Source organism: Fusarium subglutinans (assembly GCF_013396075.1).
Source record: "Fusarium subglutinans strain NRRL 66333 chromosome Unknown NRRL66333_c0000051, whole genome shotgun sequence".
Classification (NCBI taxonomy): Eukaryota; Fungi; Ascomycota; class Sordariomycetes; order Hypocreales; family Nectriaceae; genus Fusarium; species Fusarium subglutinans.
Window position 1 is genome coordinate 162,784 of NW_023502114.1, and position 25,809 is coordinate 188,592.

General features: G+C 48.3%; 6 protein-coding genes across 6 annotated transcripts; 2 read left to right on the forward strand and 4 right to left on the reverse strand.

Annotated features, from left to right (window-relative positions):
- Positions 1-4,399: 4,399 nt before the first annotated feature.
- On the forward strand, positions 4,400-6,092 carry FSUBG_5286 (major facilitator superfamily transporter; the record flags this gene model as incomplete). The annotated part of the gene is made up of 3 exons (XM_036683366.1): positions 4,400-4,965; positions 5,056-5,186; positions 5,239-6,092. 3 exons carry the CDS (start codon positions 4,400-4,402, stop codon positions 6,090-6,092), a joined length of 1,551 nt encoding a protein of 516 aa, XP_036539206.1.
- A 120-nt stretch (positions 6,093-6,212) lies between these two features.
- Positions 6,213-10,234, reverse strand: FSUBG_5287 (ankyrin protein; the record flags this gene model as incomplete). The annotated part of the gene is made up of 4 exons (XM_036683367.1): positions 6,213-9,619; positions 9,671-9,787; positions 9,842-10,050; positions 10,101-10,234. 4 exons carry the CDS (start codon positions 10,232-10,234, stop codon positions 6,213-6,215), a joined length of 3,867 nt encoding a protein of 1,288 aa, XP_036539207.1.
- Positions 10,235-11,801: 1,567 nt separating this feature from the next.
- FSUBG_5288 (beta-lactamase 2) lies at positions 11,802-13,663 on the reverse strand (the record flags this gene model as incomplete). The annotated part of the gene is made up of 4 exons (XM_036683368.1): positions 11,802-12,636; positions 12,686-12,941; positions 12,985-13,095; positions 13,141-13,663. 4 exons carry the CDS (start codon positions 13,661-13,663, stop codon positions 11,802-11,804), a joined length of 1,725 nt encoding a protein of 574 aa, XP_036539208.1.
- A 761-nt stretch (positions 13,664-14,424) lies between these two features.
- On the reverse strand, positions 14,425-18,636 carry FSUBG_5289 (Cullin-associated NEDD8-dissociated 1; the record flags this gene model as incomplete). The annotated part of the gene is made up of 4 exons (XM_036683369.1): positions 14,425-14,889; positions 14,937-15,275; positions 15,324-18,354; positions 18,401-18,636. 4 exons carry the CDS (start codon positions 18,634-18,636, stop codon positions 14,425-14,427), a joined length of 4,071 nt encoding a protein of 1,356 aa, XP_036539209.1.
- A 3,130-nt stretch (positions 18,637-21,766) lies between these two features.
- On the forward strand, positions 21,767-23,599 carry FSUBG_5290 (uncharacterized protein; the record flags this gene model as incomplete). Its single annotated transcript, XM_036683371.1, has 2 exons — positions 21,767-22,598; positions 22,647-23,599. The coding sequence occupies 2 exons, from the start codon at positions 21,767-21,769 to the stop codon at positions 23,597-23,599; spliced, it is 1,785 nt and encodes a 594-aa protein (XP_036539210.1).
- Positions 23,600-24,082: 483 nt separating this feature from the next.
- FSUBG_5291 (uncharacterized protein) lies at positions 24,083-25,639 on the reverse strand (the record flags this gene model as incomplete). The annotated part of the gene is made up of 1 exon (XM_036683372.1): positions 24,083-25,639. The coding sequence occupies one exon, from the start codon at positions 25,637-25,639 to the stop codon at positions 24,083-24,085; it is 1,557 nt and encodes a 518-aa protein (XP_036539211.1).
- Positions 25,640-25,809: the final 170 nt, after the last annotated feature.

Consider the following 25,809-nt stretch of genomic DNA (forward strand, 5'->3'; position numbering starts at 1 on the left):
TCCGATTCAAGACCGACACATCCAGTAGAGTCTTTGCATGTGTTCCACTGTGACCCGGAGGGTATCGTAAGGCTGGCTGAGCCACAAATCTAAGCAGTGAAGGGGAGAAAAGAAAACCTTAGGCCCTTTATTCTAGGTGACAAAAATACATGGGTAAGCTTGGTATAACTGGATATAGATTTGGTGGGCCTTATGTTAGGTATTTTTGGTGCTTTGGTTTTATGCCAGGGGTTTTCTTGCACCCAGAGAGAAGTAGGATAATGTACTATAACCTCTGGCTGGCACAGTTTTTGAACACAAGATGATACAGTGCGTTTGTGTATTTACAAAGACCCATATTATTTTGAGCTTGGTTCAAGTCTAGAGAGTCTCACGTGAAATATCACGAGTTCCATTGTTGGTTCTGTCAGTGAAATGTTCTCGGCTGTCACAGAAGTCTGACAAGAAACGCACAGTGAGACTCTATTATAACTCAAAGTACCCAAGGAACTTAGATATCCCTTTGTTATCGTGGAGTGTATTGTGATTTCGATAACTGTATCTTCTCTTGCATCGTCGAAAGATAAAGTGTCATGCCGTTGCGGAATCAACTAGAAGTACGTGGAGTTGATGAACTGAGATGACGCTTCTACGAGGTACTGGTTGGGCAACGGCCCCCTTGGCCGTTTGGAGATCTGTACAATTAACTCCCAGCAAGTTAAGAACATCGCTATAGGTGCTAGCGAGCTTTTTAATTATAAGTTGAGTCATTTCGAGGAGGATTCTCTTCAAAACCCCTAACCTAGACTCTCAACACAAGGAACCGACGAGAAATCGAAGTAGGTAACTGAGGAAGACAAGAGAACTTCGAAGGGCTTTGAGGCGAAATAAACAAAAATCAACACGTAGGGTTATTCTCCAAGCTGTAAACTGTCACATTCTCAAAATAAACAAAGTTGCGCGTGTCTCCCTCGACATCAAGAAATATATAGACTGATTTGACAACTTCATCTCAAGTGATCTGTCCATTGCGGCACTCTTGCTGTTTATCATACCTTGATACTAACCCGCTACACAAGGTTTATCAACCTGTAGAGCTCGTTTCTATTTCAGCCAAACATGAACGCCAACTTATAAACACGCGACAGCATTATCTCCTCGGACTGACTCATAGGATACAGTCAAAGAGATAACGGCAAGCCGTATATTTACCGTCCGTTTTCGTCTTGCCCAGGACGGGGGGACAGCTGAGGCGCCAAGGATCGCAATTTGGCGCCCGCACCGTCTGTTACCAAGCAGGTATCACGAACCGAAGCGGTGACTCAACCATACACAATTCAGTGGCTTGAAACCAGCGAAACACTTCCAATAATACCACGTGCAGTGCGCTTACAGTTAGTCTAGAACTCCGGATGTCTCGGCACATGGTCTTCTAAACTTGTCGTCTGAATGCGAGTGGAAATAGCTGGGATGGTTTCAATCTTGCGCGACCACCCTTGCTGCGCATCCAACCTTGTTGTTTGGTCCAGGAAGTATTACGAGGGATGACTAGTCCCCATCACTAATAGAGGGCTCGAGCATAAACTTTAAGCCAAGCGGATGACATACCTAGCTCACAATTTAGAGACCACTCCATAATGCCTCAAGTTTCAACGATAGTCTGGAACTCTTTACCCCAAATCACATCACCGTCGAATCACATCACCATGACCCCAGCATCAGATTATCTCTTGCCGCGGACTCGTATTTCCACGCGTTTACAAAGTTGGAGTCAAAGCGTCCCCAATGCACAGCCAACATCTGATCACAGCCCCATAACACAAGATTAACGAAGGATTTCATCCCAGCTGTATCTCAAATCAGGTGATCTGAGGCCCGTATTCTGGGGACACTGCAACTGTGGTATGACAGACATGGTTAACATCTGGAGAAAGATTCAGATTATGGGGTTGAGATTGAGATCTCGGACCTACGGAAACATCTCAGCTTCTGTATGGGGAAGATGGCACAAAGGCAAACATCAAAACAGCTCATTACCTATTTCACGATAACAATCTTTCACTATCATGATGCCATCCTCCCACATCCCGAAATGATCCGATATGATCCGAATAAAAAGCATACATGCTTATCAAGGTATAGAAGTGTAAGCGGAAGCATTCCACGTATTGGCAGGGGTAAGGTTTGCCACAATTTGGAGAAAGAAGGGTTGCCAACGCGTGGAGAAAGGCTGTATGAGTTATAATTGGGAAATGTTCTCGAAAACGCTAGAGGTGCGGGCGCTTGTGATGATAGCAGTTTATCGTTCGTGCCCCCAGTCTCGATGCATCGTCGGGGTCTGGAACCGTGGCACTTGGGACTCTGTCACATTTGTGCTCCCGACATTTCCCTTGGGCTGACTCTGACACGGACCCTAATCTCTCACTGTTGAACAAGTGCAACCAACCCCAGATACCCCGGATCTCAGTGGAAAGTCAAGATTGCATTGACCTCGGGCATACGAAACCCCCAGCCAGACTAGAGGCGTATCGTTCCCCTCAAGTGGAGGTTGGAGATATCGTACGAGCTGCCACTAGAACGTCGAGACTTTGGGGGTCGAGAACCAATCAGTGCGATGAAGAGTGCGTCGACTTTTCTAGCCAATTACTTTGTTGGGTTAATGCTGATCGGAGGTTGTGACTAAAGAAGCAGATGCAGCCTAGCCCCGCGATTCAATCTCCAACCGAGGAGGGAACCCTTGTTCACTTTGGGGAAAAGACGGAGGGAAGATTGGCTCCGAAGACTTGTTGACTCGTCAAGCACTGACACTGTTATGCTGTCTCTTATCTCTAGTAGTCTTCATAACGTGTCATAGTAATTTGGCTGGTCTTCAGCGACAAACGTGCCAGAAAACATTTGCTGTTGGCAATAGATGAAGTCGGATGCAATGCGACGGATTTCCTCATTGAGAAACCGTCTCGGCGCCAAGGCGATTATTTCCCGAGTCAGCCAAGACGCACTTAGTGAGGTCATCCCGTCGAAATGATCGCCAACCAAGAAAAACAGTCGGACTACAAAAGTGACTGGCGAAAGAGGGACGATGTTACAGAAGTGCCACGGCGATCAACTTCCAGAACAATCCTAACTCACACAGACGATGCAGGTAAGCATGGACCAACGAGGGATTAAACCAACAACCGCCATGGGTCATCGTTACACCTCCAAGTGCACCCTCAGACCCTAGAGACTTTGTAGACTTTTAGATGTGACCAAGAAGACGCCAATACCTTTCACCTCCAACGCCAAGGCACTTATCGAGATGGAGACTCGGCGTGTATCCCCCAATTCTGCCTCCACTTGTTTCTGTTTTCTCTGTAGTGAGTTACAGCGTAAGCGGGGACTGTGAGAAAAAAGAGTTCTGCCTACTTCCGCCCTTGCTAGCCCGCTGTTGTTCTAGGTGTTAGTTGTCTCTCCCCGCAGAGTCAGTGGGTGTGAGGGCCCCCATATTTCACGGTGCAAGGTAAGCTTAACAGGGAGCCTTAAAATGTTATGCCAAACCCTAACGTTAAAGTGGTATAAGCGTAAACTCCGGGGTGATCGGCAGTTACACTGAGAAGCACAGCGGTGCCGTATTGCCGAATAAGTCTGGCTCGGCCTCTCCGCACGTTTTGGAGGTGTCCACCCTTTTGTGTGTATGCGAACGGGGTTGTTATCTTGGTGATTAATCCCATGTGACCAATTGTGTTTCATGGCTTCCAACCCTCTTTTGGTGGGTGATGGAGTGATACAGCGTCATAGGTTATGGCGAGAGGGGGATATGTCATATAACGAGATAACAAAAACAAGACAATAGAGAAAAAATGCCTGAATACGTAGTATTGTTATCAGATTATTGTCTACCTAAACTCGTACATTCGTATGACTTGCGGATCCGTTGTCATCCTCTTCTCCCCCGCATACTCCGTGCACACGCAGACAACAAACTCTCAACCTTGATCCCAGTCAATAAACCAACTTCCTCCTCCGTTCTCACCCGGCTCAACAAATGACAATCCCTTCTGCATCCCCATACCTCCTTCACTCTGCGGGGAACATAACAAGGCTAGGGCGGTCACCTCACATTCTGTGCACGGGCATGATCCGCTAGAAGAGTACCCCAACTTCGAGACCCATCCCCACGTCTACTGTAACTCTAGGGTTTTGTGTTGGTGCGACATGTTACCATTACACTGCATGGTACGGTATGGCAGGGGGAATGGCTAGTGATGATGCTGTAATCGGAGATAACACATTAAGCTTGTTGCTGTGATCTGCGGCTGTGGCTGGCGTTGCGCAAAAGGGATATAAAGCCCCCCTCTTCTCCTCGTAAACTCAATCCTCCCCAACCATCATCACCTCCTCAATCCATCCTCCCTACAAGACCTGTATAAGCATCTTTACAATGGTCCAACAACCATCTGCAGGCGAGCCCGCTGGCCCTGTGGTCAAGGGTGTCATTCCCACAGCCAAGCAAGCTCTCAGTGATCTCTTCATCTGGAAGCAGCGCGTCGTGGTCACCAACGAGCATGGCGAAGAGACCACTGAGTGGCGGGACCCAGATCCCATCAAGAACCCCATCAGTCTCATGGCTCAGCTCTCTGGCAAAGATTGGGTCTTCTTCCTTGTTGGATTCTGCGCCTGGACTGCTGATGCATTCGACTTCCACGCTCTGTCAATCCAGACCAAGAAGCTGGCGGCTTACTACGACACCAGCAAGACCTCCATCACCACCGCCATCACCCTCACTCTCCTTCTCCGATCTGTCGGCGCAGCCATGTTCGGTCTCGCTGGTGACAAATGGGGTCGCAAGTGGCCCATGGTCTTCAACATGATCATCCTCGGTATTCTTCAGATCGCCACCATCTACAGCTCAACCTTCCAGCAGTTCCTCGCGGTGCGAAGTCTCTTTGGTCTCTTCATGGGCGGAGTCTACGGCAATGCTATCGCCATGGCTCTCGAGTCGTGCCCGTAAGTCAAACCTACCCCAATTGAACTTCATCATGCCAAGTTTGCCAAGTTTTGGAGAATGTTTTTATTTCCGTGCTAATATCGCTCTAGTTCCAACGCTCGAGGCTTGATGTCCGGTATTTTGCAGCAGGGCTACTCTTTCGGCTACGTCTTGGCTGCATGCGCCAACCTTGGCGTTGGAGGTAGCACTGAGAGTTGGAAGACCGTTTTCTGGATTGCTGGTAAGCTGTCGGCACCAAAGCCTATCATTTAATATTTACTAACATTCATCAGCTGGCATCTCTATCGCCGTCGGCATCGTTCGTATCTTCTTCCCCGAGTCCCAACAATTCCTCGAAGCCCGCGCCAAGGGCAAGCAGTCTTCCACTCCTGGTGCTTTCTGGGCAGACTGCAAGAAAATGCTCATCGCTGAGTGGAAGATGTGTGTTTACTGTTGTTTCCTCATGACCTGGTTCAACTATTACTCGCACACTTCTCAAGACTCCTACACTACCTTCATGCTGACGCAGAAGGAACTCAACAACTCTGCTGCTTCTCGTGCCTCGATTCTCATGAAGACTGGTGCTTGTGTTGGTGGTACCATCATTGGATACCTCAGCCAGTTCGTTGGTCGTCGCCGTGCCATCATCGTGTCGGCTTTCATGTCTGCCCTCATGATCCCAGCCTGGATTCTCCCGACAACCGAGAGAGGACTGAGTGCTTCTGGCTTCTTCATCCAGTTCTTCGTTCAGGGAGCCTGGGGTGTCATTCCCATCCATCTCAACGAGCTGTCACCCCCTGCCTTCCGATCTTCGTTCCCTGGTGTCACTTACCAGATTGGCAACATGATCTCATCCCCCTCAGCTCAGATTGTCAACGCCATCGCCGAAAAGACATTCGTCACACTCAAGAACGGTGACAAGGTTGAGGCTTATGGCCCTGTGATGGGTATCGCCACTGCTATGATTGCTCTTGGTATCATGTTCACCACTATGTTTGGTCCTGAGAAGCGTGGACGTGCCTTTGAGCACGCTGTTGCTGGTGTCCATGACGAAAACCTTCCTCAGCACCAAAAGAAGGACATTGAGACTGCCAGCGTTGAACAGGTCGAGATGGATGAGAGAAACAAGCAGAAGGAGGAGATTTGAATGGTGTGATCGCCCTGAATCAGCTAGCTTAGGCATGATACTTCAAGTGCAGCAACACAATCTAGATAACCTATGAATACAATCATCAACAACATACCTGCATCCCCCCTCTGGTAGAAATCATGGCTTCTTGTAGTTTCTCAGTATTCTAGCAATCAAGTCATGGTGCTCAACCTCTGCAAACTCTGCTGCATTACAACACCTTTCCTCAATCGTGTCAGGTTCCACGTCGTTATCCAATAGAAGATGAATCATATCAAGTCGGCCATGCTCTGCTGCTCCTTGAAGTGCAGTTCTTCCATGAACCTCTGCTCCTTTGGCGTTGACATGAGCCCCGTTCTCGAGAAGAAAAATAGCCATCTTGATGTTACCATTGATCGCAGCAAATTGAAGAGCGGTTGCCCCTCTTTCAGTCGCGGGCGCTGCATTGACTGCCGCTCCCTTCTCAACCAGATAGGTCAAAATTTCGTGATATTTATGTTTTGCGGCAAGCTGAAGAGGTGTTTTACCATTAGTAGTGGAACGTTCGTCGATTGGAGCCCCCTTTTCGATGAGATATATGGCTACGTCAGTATGCCCTCTGTTAATTGCAAGCTCGAGTGCTGTTGCTTCGTAGAAAGGACTAGCTTCTTCATCGACAGATGCTCCATGTTCGATGAGATACTTAACAATTTCAACACTACCACCCATTGAGGCGTACTGAAGAGCTGTTGCGGTACTGAGAGGGACTTTTGCGTCAACATCAGCACCTCGATCAATGAGATGTTTTACCATTTCGAAACTCCCTAGCCTTGCAGCTTCTTGTAGTAGTGTATTTCCCATTGCTAAAGCGTTAACATCAGCACCTTCTGCAAGGAGCAGTATGGCCAGCTCCAGGTTATTGTTCCTGACAGCCAATCCAAGAGCACCTGTTCCATTCGAGAAAGTGTTCGCATCGGCGCCAGCTTTGACAAGCATCTTTGCAAGATTTGTGTTGTTATTCTGGACCGCAAGTTGAAGTGCTGTCACACCAATCTTTGAGGCATTGACATTAGCGCCTGCTTCAATAAAAAGCTCGGCCAACTCCTCATCACCACGAGCAACGGCTGACTTGAGTGCAGTGCTTTGGGTATAAGCATTGACGTTGGCGCCAGCTGCCAGAAGTAATTGACATCGCTCTAAAGTATCATGTTGCCCAAAGTCTTCTTTTGCGGCTTGTTCAAGTGCTGTCCCCCACACTGAAGGCCTGTTAACATCTGCACCACGTTGAATGAGTGTCTGCACCGTCGAAAGAGAGGCAACCCGGTCCAGAGCAAACCCAAGCGCAGTATATCTACCCGAAATGTCCACCACATTTGGATCTGCCCCTCTGGAGAGAAGAAAAACAGCTGCATCTTCATTTTTGCTTCTGAGGGAAAAGAGGAGCGGCGTTAAATCACCATCGATAAAGCAATGTATTTTTGCTCCTTTGTCAATGAGTAATTCTATGAGATCGTTATCGGATTGACATATCGCCGGCTTCAATGGCATTTCGGATCCGATATCATGGCAGCAACTGTTGCGACATACTACCAGTGACGGTTTGTTGGGATTGGCGCCAGCATTGAGTAAACTTTGGGCCATATACCGCTTCCCTTGGTGCATTGCTAGCCAGAGAGGTGTTGGATATCCAGGCTGGGCAAGATCCAACTCGGCCCCGGCGAAACGTTCTATCAGCCAATCGAAGGTACTCTCATCGCCATTCCAGATAGATTCGCAGATCATTGAGCTGGCCGCTTCTTTAGGGATAGTAAATGAGCCGGCGTCGAGAACGTGAATAAAGTGCGTGAAATCATGACGGATAGCGGTTCTGAGGGCCGACGAAATGAACTCTCTCGGCCAATGTAGCTCATGGTGATTCCAGAACTTCATTACCGTTTCTAGGAGCTGCAAGTCTCCAGTAGACACTGCCTCCTCTAGGTAGTTCGTTCCGTCAAAGAAATTGAAACAGGTACAGGAACTCCCCAATTCCCAGAAGACGTAAGTCACAAGCTCAACAGAGCGCGACCTCAATGCGGCTTGGAAAACTGTCAACCCATTTTCCTTAGCGGCAGAGGCGAAGAGATTGCCGCCTCTGGTCAAAAGCAACTTTAGGAGGTCATGATGCCCAGATTCTGCTGCAGCCTGCATTGCTGTCCTCCCTGCATGCTCTCCAGGCAGAGAGTTGATATCTGCCCCTTTTGCCAACAAGACTTTAGTCAACTCTATCTTCTCTCTTTCCTCCATTGATGAGCTGCACACTAACTGCAGTGTTGTCCCAGTGGCTGGATGTCGGAAGTCCACGCCTGCGCCTGCGCCTGCGCCTGCATCCAGCAAGATCTTGGTGATTTCATGCTGGCTCTCCTGGACTGACAACTGTAGCGGAGTCAAGATTTGATCTGAAGACAGAGTTCCTTCCATCTGCTCGAGTATTTCTGGATCAATGAAAATGTCCAGGACTGCGCCACCTTCGATGAGGCGCTTGACAATGCCAGCATTGCCAATAAATACTGCGTATCCTAGAGGAGTAAGGATGCTGGTCGCGTTGTAGTGTAATCGGAACTCATATTCCACAAATTCAATATCCTCATCGTCAAGTTCGTCGACCATTAAGTTCAGACTCACTCCCGCTTCAATCAATGTGTTGATCAGACTCAATTCCTGATCGATGATTGCAGAGTATATCGCCGAAAGACCTTTTGCTGGTAGCATCTTTGGGTCTGCTCCAGCTTCCAACATGTGCTTTACGAGGACCAAGTCCCCCTGTCTGCGGGTGACAGCCTGAAGCAAAGGCTTCTCAGAGCCAAGATTTACGTCTGCCCCTGATTCAATCAACATTTTTGCGATTTCTGTATCAGCATTCCAGTCTAGGGCGTAGTTGAGAGGAGTGTCGAGTGTGATGTCTTCGGTGCCTTCTACCTTTCCATTTGGATCTGCCCCAGATCGAAGAAGGAGTTGAACGGCGTCCAGGTGATCTTCCCTGACGGCTGTGTGGAGCGCAGAACATCCATATTTACTCGGATCAGTGCTGTCAGGGCTGATCCCAGACTCGAGTAAGAAACGCAGGACCTCCATTCCTTTGCTTCCTTCAACTCCGAGCGTTGCAAACAGAAGGTGTATTGCAAATATTTCGAGGGTTGGTGAACTTGTTGTAAATAGATGCTTCACCTTGATGAGAAAGCCACTCGAGATGGCGACCTGGAGAAGCTCGTAAGCGGAGCTTCCGATTTCCATCAGATTGTTGGAACAAAGAAACACCAGCGAGTTGAAAATTTGCAACCATGGCGGCTCTTGGTGTGGGAGGATTTCCATAGAATTATCCAACATTGGCACTAGTTCAAACAGTCTCTGTCCTTTTATGTCGACGTGTTTCAAAAGGTCGCCGGAGACAGGTCTTGGTGGCAATGGCAGACTTCCAGTAGCCATTTGCCCGGTATTATGGGCGCCGGATAGTAATTTATTTGCCGCTTCCCAGAAGCCAGGTGACCCATTTTGTTGGTTTGGATTGAACGGTAGTCGCTGACTCTTGACTGTGTTGCATAAGTATCGACATAAGACAGCTGGGCTAAGAACAAACTCACTGAGGTTACTGAAGCTTTCTTGGAACTTCAGCCAAGGGAGGCCATTGATGAGAACGACCCTGGAGTTGAACGATGGTGGTGTACAAGCAACCACGCCAGAGGTATTAGTAGCAGCGACTTAATGAACATAACGAGTTAGCAAGTATAGGTATCCAAGTATGATGTACTCACACTCTTCTTCGACTTGTGAAACATGGTATCTTCTCAATTCCTTTTTCCTCCTCTTCTCTGAAATGACTTGACCATCAATTCTGAGTTCCGTCAATTTTCCCTCTGCCTGACGCTTCTTAACTAAAGCGCTCGCATGCTGCCATTTTTCTTTGGTGTAATTCTTTTGCAGTTTCCAATTGACATTTACTTTACGAATGTATTGGGGCTTTCTATCTTATGGTCAGGTAATCAATAAAAAGCTGGCATCAATTTGACTTACGTAGCATGGAAGCCAGATTCGGCCATGATCTGGATAACCTCGTCGAGAGTCTTGTCTTGATTGATGTACAGCTCAGTTATGCGGGGCTTTTGTGCCTCCCATACAGCGGGTGGAATTCTTGGTGCTTGCGGCATGTTGAATAGTGTCAGGAGACTTCTCTTGGGAAAAGTTTTCTTTTAGAAATGATGAGTGGTGAGGGTATTGTACTGGAAGTTGAGGAAATGGATGAGAGGGTCAGACCTTTAAGTACCAAACCAGGCGAGGATTTCACCAGCTGGCTTTCGAATACTCAAAGGGCCCGAGCACCTGGTCAAAGCTGACCTCTGTCCAGAATTCGTGTTTGATACGTACTCTTTCAGAGCCTGATTTGGAGGGCATGGTCATCATGCAGCAGAGGTCCAATGAGGTTGATTCCTCGAGTCACTGATTGGCCGCCAAAATTCGCGTTTTGTCAATCACATATGCCACACAGCAATGCGAGCCAGGGTCTTTAGTGCCAATAGTAAACTACCTAGTACTTTGAAGAACGTAAGATCTGGCCATCGGGCCTGGCCTGGCTCTTGGGCAGGGGTGGCTGAAGATGCTGTTACTTCATATGAAGATCAGGCTGTGAATAAGAGAGGCTCGAAAATGCCTTGTTATACATTTTGGGCGCTTGTTGTGCAGCTATACTCTAGATATAGAAGGAACCGCGTACCTTTTTCAGTGATAATGTAGGTTGGTTTCTTCCTGGTCCGAATCCTCTGGGAAGTGGTTAGGTCATGCTGGGTCATGCTGCAACTGCTACATAAGTCAACTTTACAAGATGGCGCCTATGAATAGACTCGAGTATCTAACCAGATGCTTCCAAACCCATTTTTATCACAAGTGCAGTGACGATTTCCTGAAAAATAAACGATCAAAACTACCTATAGTGATAGAAGAGCCATGATAGGCTGGCCAGAATTCGCGTTTCTATGTCTCACCGAAAGCACAATGCTATGCGCCACCACATCCAGGATCGAGTCACCATTTTAAAATGCGTGTGCCAAGAGAGTAACCCCTCTGATTGGTGTCTTTGGCCTGTGGACTATTTAGACCAGAATTTTCAGGCCTTCCTTCGATACTTCAGGAACAGGGGAACGGTGCGAAAATTCGCGAAGCTGGGATGCATATATATCGTCTCCAGCTTCCACATGCTTCGCCTTTGAAATGACAACTTGCCATGCTGAAAAATTCCCTTTCAACTGCTTAAGTGCTCTATCATTCTCTCAAATTAAAATTCCAGCGCTTCACGTGCCAAATCTCGCAGCATGGCCATGCCTTCAGAGGTCATAGTCGCTATCGTTGGCGTGTTAGTCAATGTCCCCACCTTCATCCTCGTCTTCTGGCACTGCTTCCGCAGAAGGTCACCGTCTAATTCTGGTCGAAACCAGGGTGATTTTTTCTTTCCTCTTGACTCTTTAGTAATAACTGACAGCTATTGCAGAAGGCGCGATTCTTCTTCGATCTCCTACAGTGCACCCTCGACGTCTGACATTCGACACACCATACGCTGTGGCCTTTCCATGCATGATGCCTCTCATAGGTATCGATACTCTCAACCGCACAATCAGATCACGGTAGACATCTCATGATCACTACTCAACGCAACGACCAATGACAACTAAAGCGATTTGGCGAACTTTGGCACTTCTTGTATAGACACAATACACATATTCATCATTCTTTGTCACTCCTCTTCAGAGTAGTTTTGAATCCCACCAACTCAACCTTCCCTGCCTTTCTATCCTCACTCTCAAACACCATCTCATCCAACCCTAAGAACTCATACGCAGCTCTATCCACCATCGCCCAACTCATACAACTCGCATCCTCCCAGAACAGCAACCCCTCTTGCATCCCAATCTGACTCGCCGTGCCAATTCTAAACATTGCTCTCCACGCTGTCTTATTCTCCGCTGCGAGATCTGTAGAATACAGTCGTCCAGATAGTGGGATTTTGGGCACGTTGGGGTTGAGCACTGAGAGGTAGTGAAGCCAATGTGTCGAGACGTCTGTTCCGCGGACTATCCACTTTGTGATGCTCAACCCTGGGCCGTCGTCGTCAACATCTAGAATAAGAGTCGAGTTTGTGTCCTCGTTGGTGTAGGTCCCTGCGAATGACTTCCTTGCTTGGTCTTTACCCGCTGCTTCAAGTGCGGGCACAAGAGCTTTTGTGATCATGGAGAAGAATACCATAGGAAGACCCCCCGCATTCTCAGGTCCTCCCACTAATACACTTATAACGATACCATAGTCTGGAATCATTGCAAAAATGGAGTGATAGGTTCCTATATCACCTCCTTTGGTGTAGACGGTGACCACCCGTTCGTCAGAGGTCAGCTTATTCGATCGCACAATCTCCCAGGGTGCCCCGATAAACTCCCCCCTACCACTGGTAAAAGTCACAGGCTTGAGCCACTTATTTGTTTCTGCCAGGTCCAAGAACTCGTGTTTGAGGATAGAAGATCCGAAGGCGAGGAGGTCTTTTGTTGATGAGTAGAACGAGCCAGCCCTGTGCAAGTTAGCCAGATGTCAGTGCCTGCAGATGTGATCCGACTTACGGGCTAAGGATACCGATAGAACTATTCCAGAAAGTGTCATCAGGTCCAATGGCTCCCACGGAGTCATCAGGCTTCGCATAAGTCGTGCTGTTCATCCCTGCAACATCAAGAACATTCTTCTGTACAAACTCTTCGAACGACTCGCCTGAAACTCTCTCTATAACTAAACTCATAATGAAAAAGGCGATGTTTGAGTACACGGGGTTTCCCCAAGGTGCAAATGTCGGAGGCCGTTTGCCAAAGTTGTCCCAGAAGTCTATGCTCGTCAATTGAATTCTTTTATGCTGGTCATAACTCACCTTGAACGTCACAGGGGGGTATTCCGACCAGACCAGCACACCCAAGAACATCATGCGCAGCAGGAAGACCTAGGTCAGTCCAATTCCTGAAGCTCGTCAAATCCGTCACCACTACCACGCATCAGCACCTCATTTGTCATTGGACTCAAAACTTACGATCAGCAGGCATGCCTCCCATGTGCGATGCAAGAGCCTGCAGCGATACCTTGTCCCAATCAACAGTCGTAATCACATTATTCTCACCCTGTTGCTTATTCAACTTCCTCAACTCAGGGACATATTTCGTCACCGGGTCATGCATGCCCACTCCCTTGAGCTTGAGCGCAGCGAGGGTGGTATACGCTTTCGAGATACTACCAATGCGATAAACCGAGTCGGCATCGATCTTGCTTACACCTCGAGGATCTAAGTTCTCTGGTGTGTGATGGAAATTCAGCAAGGGTTTGTCTTCGTGAATTGACGTGACACCGACTGAGACTGCTGTGCTGTGCAGGAGGCTAGAATAGGCCTTTATAGTTTCTGTGATGGCTTCAATGGCATTTTTCACATTTCGATGTGAACTTGGGTCAGTTGGTGCAGGGAGGACTGGACCAATTGGAGGACAATGGTAGTTCTTTGCAGCGAGTGCATCGCCCGTGAGTAAAAGCAAAAGAGGGAGAGGCTGCACGGCGATCTTCATCATGCAAGTCACTCAAAGGTTGAAGCGATGAATTCAGGACTCAATCGGCTGAAAATGAAGGAAAAGAATGAGCTTTATATAAATAAGACGGCGCGTTATCCTCCCGCAAGGCACATAATCCCCCGCATAACATCCTGGCCCCTAGGTATGCACCTCAGTCCTCATCATGCCTTGGCCTGGCGATCATGCTCTTTATCCCACTTACCCATTTAGGCATCATCATGCGCCGAATAATGTTGAGAGCAACTCCGCTACAAGACAAAGTGGTGTTTATAAGCAGGGACATACAGGCGAGAGGAGTCAAGGACTATGGGCCAAAATATGGACTCTTTTAATCTAAAGACAACTTTAGAATCGATCATCTTGAGAGGTCTATCAAGAAACGAGAACGGCTTCTTGGGTACTAACATACCCACTTAACCTTGGCCCCCAAAGTAATTCCGTGATACAGTCGCTGGCAGGCAACAATGCAGAGGCTCCAAGCGAGTTATTCCCAACGCTTTTAACTAATAAAACTCATGTTTTGTGTCGTAGTGCAATTAATCTTCTCGCTTCACAGGATCCGTCTGCTACCACCAGTAACCATCCAGTATATGTGGTCCAAGACTGTATAAATGCTGTAATTGCTTTACTGATAGTTACTAATTCTATCGGTAACCAGCACAGTCCTCGGGGGAACCGATCGTTGTGTTAGAGGATGAAACGGGTGAATTGTCTGGACTGCGTCGTCCAGTATTGTCATCGCCATAGCCGTCTAGATCCTAGACCATCCGGGTCTGCAATTGGTTGTTCTCCTCCCTCAATGTTTTCAACTGCTTCTCAAACTCCTTGTTGACCCAATCCCAGTATCCTGTCCAGGTGCTGGCGGCACCAGCGTTACTGGTAGCTGCCCCCGCGTTACCAGTCATGGCCTTCATCTTCTCGCCTAACAGCGAAGTGACTCTGAGAATGCTCTTGTTGGCTTCTTCTTGTTTCTCTACGTCCTGCTTTACGGCATTATCCTTCAGCTTCACCGAGAGGACACTTCTGTACGCCTCAGCGATCGAGTTCAAACGTCGAGTTGTCTCATCGGGGTCGATCACGATCAGCTTGGTCACCATGAGATTGCAGAGCTGCCTAATATCATTATCGTCCTTGAGACCAGCGACGACACGATCGTAAAAGTCGATGTTATTGATGCGACTGAATGCAGTCTCCATCAAGGCGTACAGTGTTTCATACGCGCTCTGTCAAGAGTCAGTTCCTGTTCACAACAAGTTTATTGTAAACGCACCTTTCGGACCTCCAGGCCATCGTCGACGGTGTGCTTGAAAGGACCCATCATCACTTCCTTCACAAGTTCCTTCTTGATGACTGATTCTTGCAGAACAAATGGCATCAGTTCTCCCAGGTGCGGGTGGATTAGGTCGGGCTTCGATCGCGCAGCTGTAGTGAGCGTGGTCATTGCCAGTCGGCGAATATCCATATCAGAGTCTTGTAGCATTGTCAGAAGCATCTGGATTAGAACCTCTCGTAGCATCACGTCCAAAACCTCGTCGCTTTCGGGGAGAGTATAGCGAACAGCTTGAACAGCCATCCCTCGAATGCCCAGAGACTGGTCCTTCAGGAGAGCCTATGAAGAGTTAGAACTTTCAGAACGGTATGGCTTGGACATGCATACCTGGAGGCGTGGAATGAAAACGGCAGGGTCGAGTGTGACAAGTCGTCCAACACATTCAGCACAAACGACCTTGTTGTCGACATTGTCGGAAGCCTTAAGAAGCTCGTCCCAGATAGCTGGGGCGTAGTTGCGCAGGTCAGTAGACTGAGCAGAGATCGATTGTAGGATTTCCTTGATGGACTGAATAAGGAGGTACTGGGTGTTTCCACCTTTCTGCATGGTCTTCAATATGACGGGAAGGAATTCCGGAACATTGCCGGAACCTGCCTGGCCAAGAGCCACGGCTGCTGAGAGAGAAACCTTGTCTGGCTCCTTATGGAACTGATCCAAGAAAAGATCAGGCTTCAAGGTCGAGCTTGTTCCAAGTCTCTTTCCGGCTTCACCTAAAACAGCCAGGGCAAGACTAACTCGGGCTTCGTCATTCGTTTTAGCACTTGTATAGAGCTCCGTGACAAAGCTATCAAGCTTGACACCGACTGAATCTCCACCGGTAACAAGCAGAGTTCCAATAACTTTACCAACGACAGGAGGGTCACCTGCAACGCTGACATTTTTCAGGAGTCCCTGCATGAGTCCCTGGCCGACCCCGCTCTCTCCAATCTTGCTGACTAGCACAAGAAGTTGGTCAAGAACGATTCCTGCGTGATGTTCCTTGAGCAGCTGCGAGATGGCGACGATCATCTCACCAGTGACCACCAGTTCGGGGTGCTCGAGCACCAAATTCGCAAGGATAATTAATGTCGGTCCAAGAAGATGCGCGTCGCTATTAACGATGATGGGCATCAATTCGGTGACAATTCCTTGTATAGTGTCAGGTTCGAGCTGACCCTTCGTAGCGGGCGACAAGACAAGGTTACGAAGAGCAATAATACTGGAGCCACGGAGCGACCGATTCGCTTTTCGTAGCTGTGCTGACAGTTCTAAACTAACATCTTGAACCCATACCTTGTCCAGTTGTTCGGGGGTCCGGGCATAACGGGCAACGTTCTCCACAGCGCGGACAGCAGCAAGGCGAGTAGTCTCATTCTTCAGTCTCTCTTGAAGGACTTCAAGAGCAGTCTTTACCTTATCCTCGGAGAGAAGGGAAGATCCCTCGGAGGTTGAAGTTCGCGAAACAAGGACTCCCAATGCATGAATGGCGCGTTGACGAACCTCGGCATCCGCATCCTGAGCGGAAGACCTATCTATAATGACGGTATAAAGCTTTTCCAGCTCAGCCTTGTACTTGGAAGCAGCATTGCGTGACCTTGGTGGAGTAATCGTCTTAACCAACTCCTCAACTGTGCGGATAGCCTCACTTGAGATCTTATAGAAACGGTTGTTGGCAGCAGATGCAACACCATCGACGATCTTCGTAAGATAGGGCTGTAGAATAGATGACGAATGAGTCTTGGCAATGTCACTGATCACGCTAAGAGCAGTGATTCTCAACGTGCTTGGGGTTGCTGAGGAGGAGCCGGAATGGGACGCTACTTGAGTCGAGGCGGTTACAGCACCAGCGGGCTGAATAGCCTCAATTATAGGCCCAATGACTTGATCAAAGTACTCAGCCAATCCGCCGTGTTGAACTGAAACTATGTCATCCAGGAGCTTTATGACTGCCTGCTTGGTAGGAATAGTTTTGCCCTTGAGTTGCTTGGTAATTGCCTTAACGATAGACGGTGTAAGGCGAGCCAAGTCAGCTCGTGGACCGCTAGGAGGAATTTTCTCCAAAACGGGTGAAACCAGTCCAGATCCTGACATGAATTGGGACGCAGAAGCTCCTCCACCACTACTCTGACGTCTCCGTTTCCGGCTGATGGGGATGCGGGTCTCGGATTCTGGCTCAAGATCATCTAGGGAGAGGTCTGTAGTGGGAAGTCCTTCACCGGTCTTGCGAACCAAGAGCGAAAGTGCCGAAATGATCTCAAGGCGTACGTTCTCCTCTCGCTCAGAGATACGTTTGACAAGATGAGGTGCTGTCTGGTTGTAAAGAACACCGTTCTCAAGCAGGTCACCACTACCACGTGTTGAGATAACTGTGTAGATGGTCTTTGCAGCGCACCGTCGAACCTTCCAGCTGGCATCGTCATCGTCGTCCTCAAAGCCATCATCGGCATCGAATTCGTCGTCCTCGTCCATTTCTTCGTCTTCCTCTTCATCCTCCATATCCTCGTCCTCGTCATCCACGTTGTAGTTGGGGTCATATTTGAGATACCGCAGGCAGGCTTCTATGGTTTCATCTGTAAACGGGCGCATCTCTTGAGGGCATGAGGCCAAGAAGGCATCTAGGGCTACCAAAGCAGCTTCTCGGACCTCGTTGAAATCTTGCCCAAGGTCGTCTCCGTCGCTAAGAGCATCGAGATGTTCTTGAAGCTCCTCCTCACTAAGTGCATTAATAATCAAGGGTGCAGTACCGGCAAGATGGGGTCCAAATCGTGAGGGAATCGACCGGGCCATACTACCGAGGATCGAGATGTATAATCTTCTGGTAACAGGGCTGATTTGCTTCGTTAGACCGAGGGTGATTCGCCCGACTACTTCTTCCAGGTGCTCGTCGGACAGATAGACCGCGAGCATAGATATAGCCACGACAGCCCTCTTCTTGACAACTGATGTGCCTTTCTCGCTTTCAAGTAGCTGAATAACAACCTCTTGCATAGCCTCTACTTCAACCTGGACGAGCATAGGTCCAAAGCATCGGACAACCTCAATCAATACATCGACAGCTTCTGCGTTGAGGTCGCCTTCATTTTGCAGGAGTCCCTCGGGGACAGGAGGGAGAGGGACCTTGGGGTTCTTCGGAACTTGGGTTTTGGGGCCGGGCCCAATGAGCCGAGGGATCAATACGCGGCTGATGGCGCTATATGCTTCCTGCACATCGTGTGATGCTGGGATGCCTGGGACTGGTCGAGGGAGAGCTATGATGACATTTCGCAGTGCAAGTGAGGGAACAGCATTGTCCACGGAGTTCTTAAGCTTCAGAGACGAGAGCTTCTCGATCAAGGGAGCGATAACGGGTGTCGGAATCTTGCCCACAAACGGGCCCAGGCTGATTGCCGTTAGCACTTCATAGATTGGATTTTCGCTTAACATACCACTTCACTGCAAGGTTCTGCACCTCACCATTTTGATCGTCCAAGACCTTGATGAGACTATCAACAGTACGAGCGGCGATATTATAGTCGTGGTGAAGAAAGTCCGGTTTGGCGATATTCAGGAGTTGAAGTAAATCGTTTAGGGCCATGAAACGGAAGTCGGGGTCATTATCACTGAGCTTCGTAACGTGGCCCATCACCGCCTGCGGCGTGGCACTGATTTGACCAGAAGCCATACTGAGCGAGCTTCACGATGGTGTGAGCTTGATGGCTTCAGATCATAAGCGCGGGGTAACGGATGGAGGGGTATTGAGGAAGTTGATAATGTAGAAGTAGAAGATACGATCTTGATGCGTTACAAGTCAATGATAATGAACTCGAAGTAACAGAAATGCTATTCGGATTGATTGGTACAATGGAAGATTGGGAGTTTGAGCTTCCTCTAGGCAGACGGAAGAAGGTCGGAGCTCTCGAGGTGGTGCCCCGCTATGACATCCGAGCTGTCGTCGCAGTCGGGGGAGGGACGATCGTCGGTGGTGGGTCGGCGTTTCTTTAATCCGTACCGATCAACGACTGCACGTCTATAGGGTACTCCCTTTGGATTATCACGGTTTTGATGAACTACATGTAATAAAATGCACAATAGTATGAGTCCAGGTCAGCCAATGGTCCTTCAAATGATTTGTCTGATACACTCAAATCTTTACACTGAACGAGCTCTGCAGGAGCTGGTTGACTGTTACTAAGGACTGTGCTTGTTAGACATCATTCACTGCCTTCGCCTGGGACAGATGCTTGCCATAATCACTACCAATTGTAGTGCTGAAAATTCAAAGCAAATCTTTGCTCGAACGTCTGGTTACCATTCAAAGCAATTTCAACAGCTATTCGCCAAGTTGTAAACAGTGATGATGCTTCTAATAGCAGCGTTTGACGACTGGATGGGGACGATGGATTGCCTATAAGGAGCACTCTCTTGGAACATGTCGGTTCTCTCATGTCCCCAAGACCTTCTGACTATACGGCACCCCCCACGATTATCACTTCAAATTACTCTAACACAGACCTACCCGGTTAAAACATGCGCCTCATCCTAGCCTTGGTCTCCCTCCTCTCGCTCGCGACCGCGAATCCTGTGTCTCGCAACCCCTCAAGTCATGAGGGCGAATATAATTGGGAATGTGGCAAGGTGGGATACTTCTCAGCAATATTGAAGGCTTCCTCTCTACTAACATATAACAGACAGCTCCATACAATTCATTGGACTGTAGCAAGCTCCTTCATTGGATGAAAGATACTTCCAAAACGGGCTGGTTTGGTATTGGAAAAGCCAATCACTTAACCCAGTACTGGGGTTCTTGCCAGATCTATATTATGACTGGACCTCTCGGGCACTTTGCCCTCGAAATACAGCAGGATGAATTTGTTGATGTTATAAATCGGGGGATGACGCGCGAATGCCAGGATGAATGGTCCCGGGTAATGGCTAGACCACACAACAACACTTGGACTGCCTTTCTAACAGAGAAGGGCTGGGAGCCTAAGTATGGGTTTTGAGAGAAAGAGCAAATCCTTATTTCGGTTAATTCTGAGATACTTATTTGATCAACTACTTATTATCCCAAGAATTTTTCGTAGCAAACGTTTAAGGGCTCAGGGGTTGGTTGAAAGTACAGTAATATGAGTTTGACCTTGTCCATCATTTCTTATGCTAGCTTCTAGGACGAAACTTAGAATATGCATGTGACTGTGTCCTTTTGTAAGTGGCCTTAGTGCTGCGGGAGTTTCACCCAACCCCAAAATCTCTTCAAGACCTTCGCTCAGTCGTCACTGTCATATTGAGAGAACACTATGACTAAGTTAAACCGAATCTAGCTACCATTCACCAAGCATACAACAGATCTATCGTTGAAGATGTTCAATAGAACATGCAAATAAATCAGGAAGCCTCATAATTCACTTTGAGCTCCAGTCACTAGTGAATCAGAGCATTGATGCGCATCTTCTCATACTGCGATTCACACGACTAGTCACGCTAGCCATAGGCAACTATACAGTGATCATGTACATGAGAGATATGAGGTGAATCAAATGTGAATAAGGTGTATACAAAGGGACTCTCTTCCCTATGACAAAGGGAAATCGCTCATCTCAGCAAGCAATTTCTCCTCAATTATAATCCAACTCATTCACAAAGCTACCACGTCACATTCAATCTCAAGAACACAAACCAGGTCCATCTGCCACAATGCGGTTCCCATTGCCATTCATGTCTCTTCTATCTCTCACCAGCGCCAACTTTCTGCGTCACAACAACCCGGGTTGGAGCCCATCCTACAACTCAAGCACATACTATTGGGGATGCGGGACAAACACCACAGCCGCTCGATCAGACTGTGAAAAGATTCTCAAGGAAATGGTTCATGATCCTACACTCACTAATATCCAGACGAACAATGCCAGGGGGAGGTTGTTCAGATCCTGCAAAGTCAGCCTAGTCACCACGGAATCTTACGACCCTATAAAAGCCCCAATTCAATTTGACGAGTTTCGGGAGATTGGAAACTGGGGAGTTGGGTCATTGTGTCATTTGGGAATCCAGCGCACCTTTTTCACTCCACACAATCACACCTGGTATGCATACATTACAGAACCGGCGTGGAAGTACGGTGATAACTTTTGAGGTAACCGATGCATGGGCACTTGGTCACGAAGGAATTTGCTTTGGGACCGTCTTGGCAGTTCATAGGTTGATTGTACATCTTGGTTACACACATGGCTAGAAGCATCGAGGTGAGAGGAGGAGAACTTGGGGCCACAGTACTAAAGGATGGAGGTACTGGTGCACAAGCCTGCAGCGGCTAAAAGACCAAGTGAGGGGATCTTCTAATCCATTTCTGGGCTTTGGGAGCAACATCAGGACCATTACATATTGGACCAGATAATAAATACTTCGCAAGGAACTAATTCTGCAGATTCAGTGAAACTGCTTTTTATTAGCCAGCAGCCCAACTTCTATCCGTGGTTTTGCAACCAAACAGATCGGGTCGTTAGCAGTGAGGTTACACAAAACGACAAAGATAAAGCTTGACGTCAACGGCAACCTTCTACAACCCAACAACATCTCTACAATTCTATGAGAAAATTCTTGTAAGATTGTTCGCTGCTCAAAGTAGACGAAGTTTGCCCAAGGCGAGCTGCTTGTCAAGGCAGCTGCAAACACCGCTGGCAACTGCCAAGTCATCTGCGGTATGATTCACGGACAAACACCTGACAGTAAACAAATTCCGCCAACTCCTCTTTATCCCTTCTCTCCTGGTAACTTTTCTTTTGAAGTCTCCTTCATCTTCTCTCTGATTTCGCACGATGTCGGATCCTTCCAAGCTAGGCTCCTCAATGGAGTCCTCCAGCGACATCGACATGACCTCGCATGCGAGCGACATCGACATGGCTTCAGATACGAGTGACATCGACATGGCTTCGGATGCGAGCGACAGCGGGACGTCTCCCATTGAGAAGATTCCTCTAGAAGTTCTCTCCTATGCCCTCTCCTTCATCCCCGACAGAGCCTCTATCCGTGCGGCCATGCTCTCCGGTCCGAAGCTTTACAGCGTTTTCAAGCAACGTCCAGCCTACATCGCATCATGCGTCCTCTTCAACTCCATGGAGGAACCCGTTTATCGGGAAGCCACCGTGACCTACAACATGAAAATGGCAAAATGGAAGGGTCTCAAGGCTGGTATCAAGGCTATCAATCGCGTCTATTCGAGTGAACAGCACCGTATCTATAGCCAGTTCCTCACGTTCGACCGGGTCAAGCAGATGTGGCGCCTTCATAAAGCGGTCGAATACTTTGCAGAGCGCCTTCCTTCGTCTCTCATTCAGAAGCATCCGGTCGTCAAGTACAAAGATGCATTTTCTATCAACACTAACGTTCGTGTGCGCTTTCAGCGTACTTTGTATCGCTTGGACGCATTTTTGAACATCACGAAGCTCATGATTGCCTCGCACCTACACGACAATCATGGGAAGAACAGAACCCCGACCGAAGAGGAGCGTAAGGAGGCTCACTGGGTTCATTGCCTGCATGAGTTGGAGGAACATCGTATTCTCAAAGCTTTTCACAACCAGTACTCTGCCGTGGAGATTGAGCAGCTGACCAGCATCTGTGGCATCTTGGTTATCGAAATCGCACCTTGTAAGTCCCCTCACCAATAGTTATTACACATGGTGCTAATATTTCCAGCTTTCAATACCTTTCTCGAACGAGATATTGAATTGGGTACCCAGCTGCCATACTACATCAGCCATGCCCTCTGCCCTGGGTCAATGAGTCTCATTGCTCAAGGCCTCCCCTTTCTGAAAGACTTTCTCACTGCTGGGTCGCGAATCGAGAGAGCAAAAGTTATGCGAAGTATTAATCCACCCATTGACTGGAACCCCCATCTGCCAACCAGACCTCCTTTCCCTGGTAACGACGAGCAGCTCACCTGTGTTGTCCACGACTACGAGGGGACTCCGGGAAAGTGGGCACGGATGGACACTCCAGACTTCATCATGCGTACTCCTTTCATCAAAGATCCCGACCCCGGACCAGAGAACGCGTGGCATATCCTAAGTCGCTATGCAATTTTCCTGAACGACTTCGATGGCGAAGTTACTCCTTACCAGCCACTTCCTTGGGGGTACGTCTTCTGGGACATTGACATGTTTGACAAGGCCGAATTTATCAATATCAGAATTGAGCATCACAATGAATCCGGCTTCACCCTCGACGCAAGCCACCCAATCCACGCTACCTGGAAGCCCCTGGCTAAATGGGATTCCCATATGGCTACTGACCGATTGCTCATGTCCTGCCAGGAGAAGGTTTACCTCAAGAACCGTGGTCAAACAGGATACTTCAACTTTGACTCCTGGACTATGTCTGCTGAAGTGAATATGCTCCATCGGCTGAACAGCTTGCCCCGGGGAGACTTGGAGAATGCCCTTCAGCAGATAGAAACGCCTGAACTACTGCAACAGTTTCTTGTAGCCATGGAGGCCTCGCACCCGAATATTATTCAAATTGCCATTGATTTGTCGACAGCTGGAGCCTTGAATGCTTTGGCCCCAGGCACTCCGGCTGGACCTCCAGTTCCTGATGATGATGATGTTGACGATGACGATGACGATGACGGTGAGGATGATGCGAACTGAGAACTCGAAGTTACCAGATTTGCCTGGCGTTTAAAGACTGGAAGACAAGCCATCTTCAAGGCAGCGAAACTTCACCTTGTGCTCTGCGCAGTGCCTCCAAGCGCCTTTGCGTGATCTACTGACTGTGCAGTCCAACAAAATTTCAGTTTGGCTTTTTCTTACATCAGGCTCTCAAGTCTTTTGTAATGCGTCAGAAATCCAGTTTGGCTTTTCCTATCAAGTTTCGGGTCTATGATCCCGAAACAATTCTATTTGAGGCCGTCTAAATGTCTCGGGCATGAGACTACCTCAGACATGTATCACAAGGTCGCTACAAAAGGCATATGAGACTCGGGAGTTACTAAGATCTCACAGATAGCTGAAGTCTTTAACAATTGTGTCTTCTACATGATCAATGGTAATCTGTCTAATTTGTTAACCGTTCGTCTCTCCGTAGGCGCGTAGATGTAGATTACAAAATCTTCAGAAGTACCGGATCCCACTCTAAGGTCCCCAGGCATCCCACATGTCTTCCACATCCATTGCACTCTCTACAAATGCATCTATATCACCTCTTCCCATAGAGTACCAAAGCGCTTCTTCATCTTCATCTTCGTCTTCATCAGAGCCCGAATCATCTTCCCACTCCTCTTCTCCAACAAGTTCCCAAACAGCTTTATCTTCGCCCGCCATGTCTTCTCTCTTGAATTTGTAGTGATCCCAGTCAATCTCCTCAAGGTTCGGCACGATCATGGACTTTTTGTTCCAGAATTGGTTAAGCCCCGCTATAAGGTTATCCTTGGATGTTGTCTTTGCAGGGGCATTGGGCTGAAATTCCCGGACTTTAAGGTATTTGAGCCTCGAGTGTGTGACGCCAGTGTCTAACGTCGAAGTTGGCAGGGGATGGCCCGATAGGCATAAGCGCTCGGGTGACCCAACGGCATGTAGGAAAGCCTTCAAAGTGAGTGAACCTTCTTCCATGCGTCCCCTGTGGAAGACAAAAGTGACATCGAGGACGTTGAGGTTAGGGAAGGCTTTGAACTGGCCCTTGTAAGTATCGAGGTTCTTGTCCCCTAGGAGCATTGTCGATGCCAGTTCGAAACCTGGTGGGAACGAGGTCAAGCTCTCTGGTCGCTCTGAACCAGCCACACAGCGGACGATAAGTTCTCTCACGGGCCGGTTCTCCTTGAAACTTCCATTAAAAAGCATCAAAACGAACTCCATGTCCAAGTCAATGTCGTTGAGTTGCAGGGTGTACAGGTTCTCCCACAGATTGATGTGCGGGGTGAAGAATTGTGCTTGCTTGCTCTCCTCAAACTCTGCCTTTTCGGTGCTGAGTTTTTGCAGCTTGGGCATGAGAGGAAGGCCATCGTGTACCGCCTTGCACATTATGTGATCCAGGATGAAGGCCTTTGGGTTGTTGTTGCAATCTCGCCAGGTAAAGCTGGTAACGTTTGTCGACATGAAGAGAATAGAGGCAAATAGCAGTTCCAGAATGCCATCATGCTTAAAATCAGGAGAAAACATGAATCGCTGCTTTGTTCGCTCCAACATACAAGCCGACCAAGCGAGTTTGTGAAGACCAGCGCCATCGAGAAGACGCATCAGAGCAGGTTTGTCAGAAGGACATCGCTTTGACCAAATCTTCTTGCATTCAGGCATTTCAAGTCTCCTGACCCGTAGTCCGACCATTTCAGCATAGCAAAGAATGTACTGAACATGTTGGCGAAGCTCGGGTCTTTGAATGAGATTGATGAATATGTTTGTGACTTCCTGGGGGGTTGTCAAGATGAGATTCCGATAGAGCAAGGGTTCCAAGACATCCCTGGTGGCTTTGGAGGTATACGTCAGTTTATAAAGCGTAGATGACGACTTGTCCATGCAGCAGTCGCACGAACTGTTGCTGTCTAGTTGGTGTTCATGCTCAGTGACGGACTCGGCAGCCAGAAGAGATCCGATGTGATATAGAATGTCGAGGGGCAGTCTTGGTGTTAGTACAGGTTGTGGCACGCTTGCAGGCTGTGCCTCATTTGGAGGCTGTGGCTCGCCTGACGTCTCCATGATGAGCGCTTTGAAATAGTGGCTGTCGGATCCAGTAAGGGAATAAGTCTAGTATATAGGTAGTGAAAATTGCAAGTTGAAGCTTAGAGAGCGGACCGTGAACGTCAAGCCGACACGTTTTGAAGATGATGCAGAAGCAGAGATATTTCGGCCAGTAACCCACGGTAGGT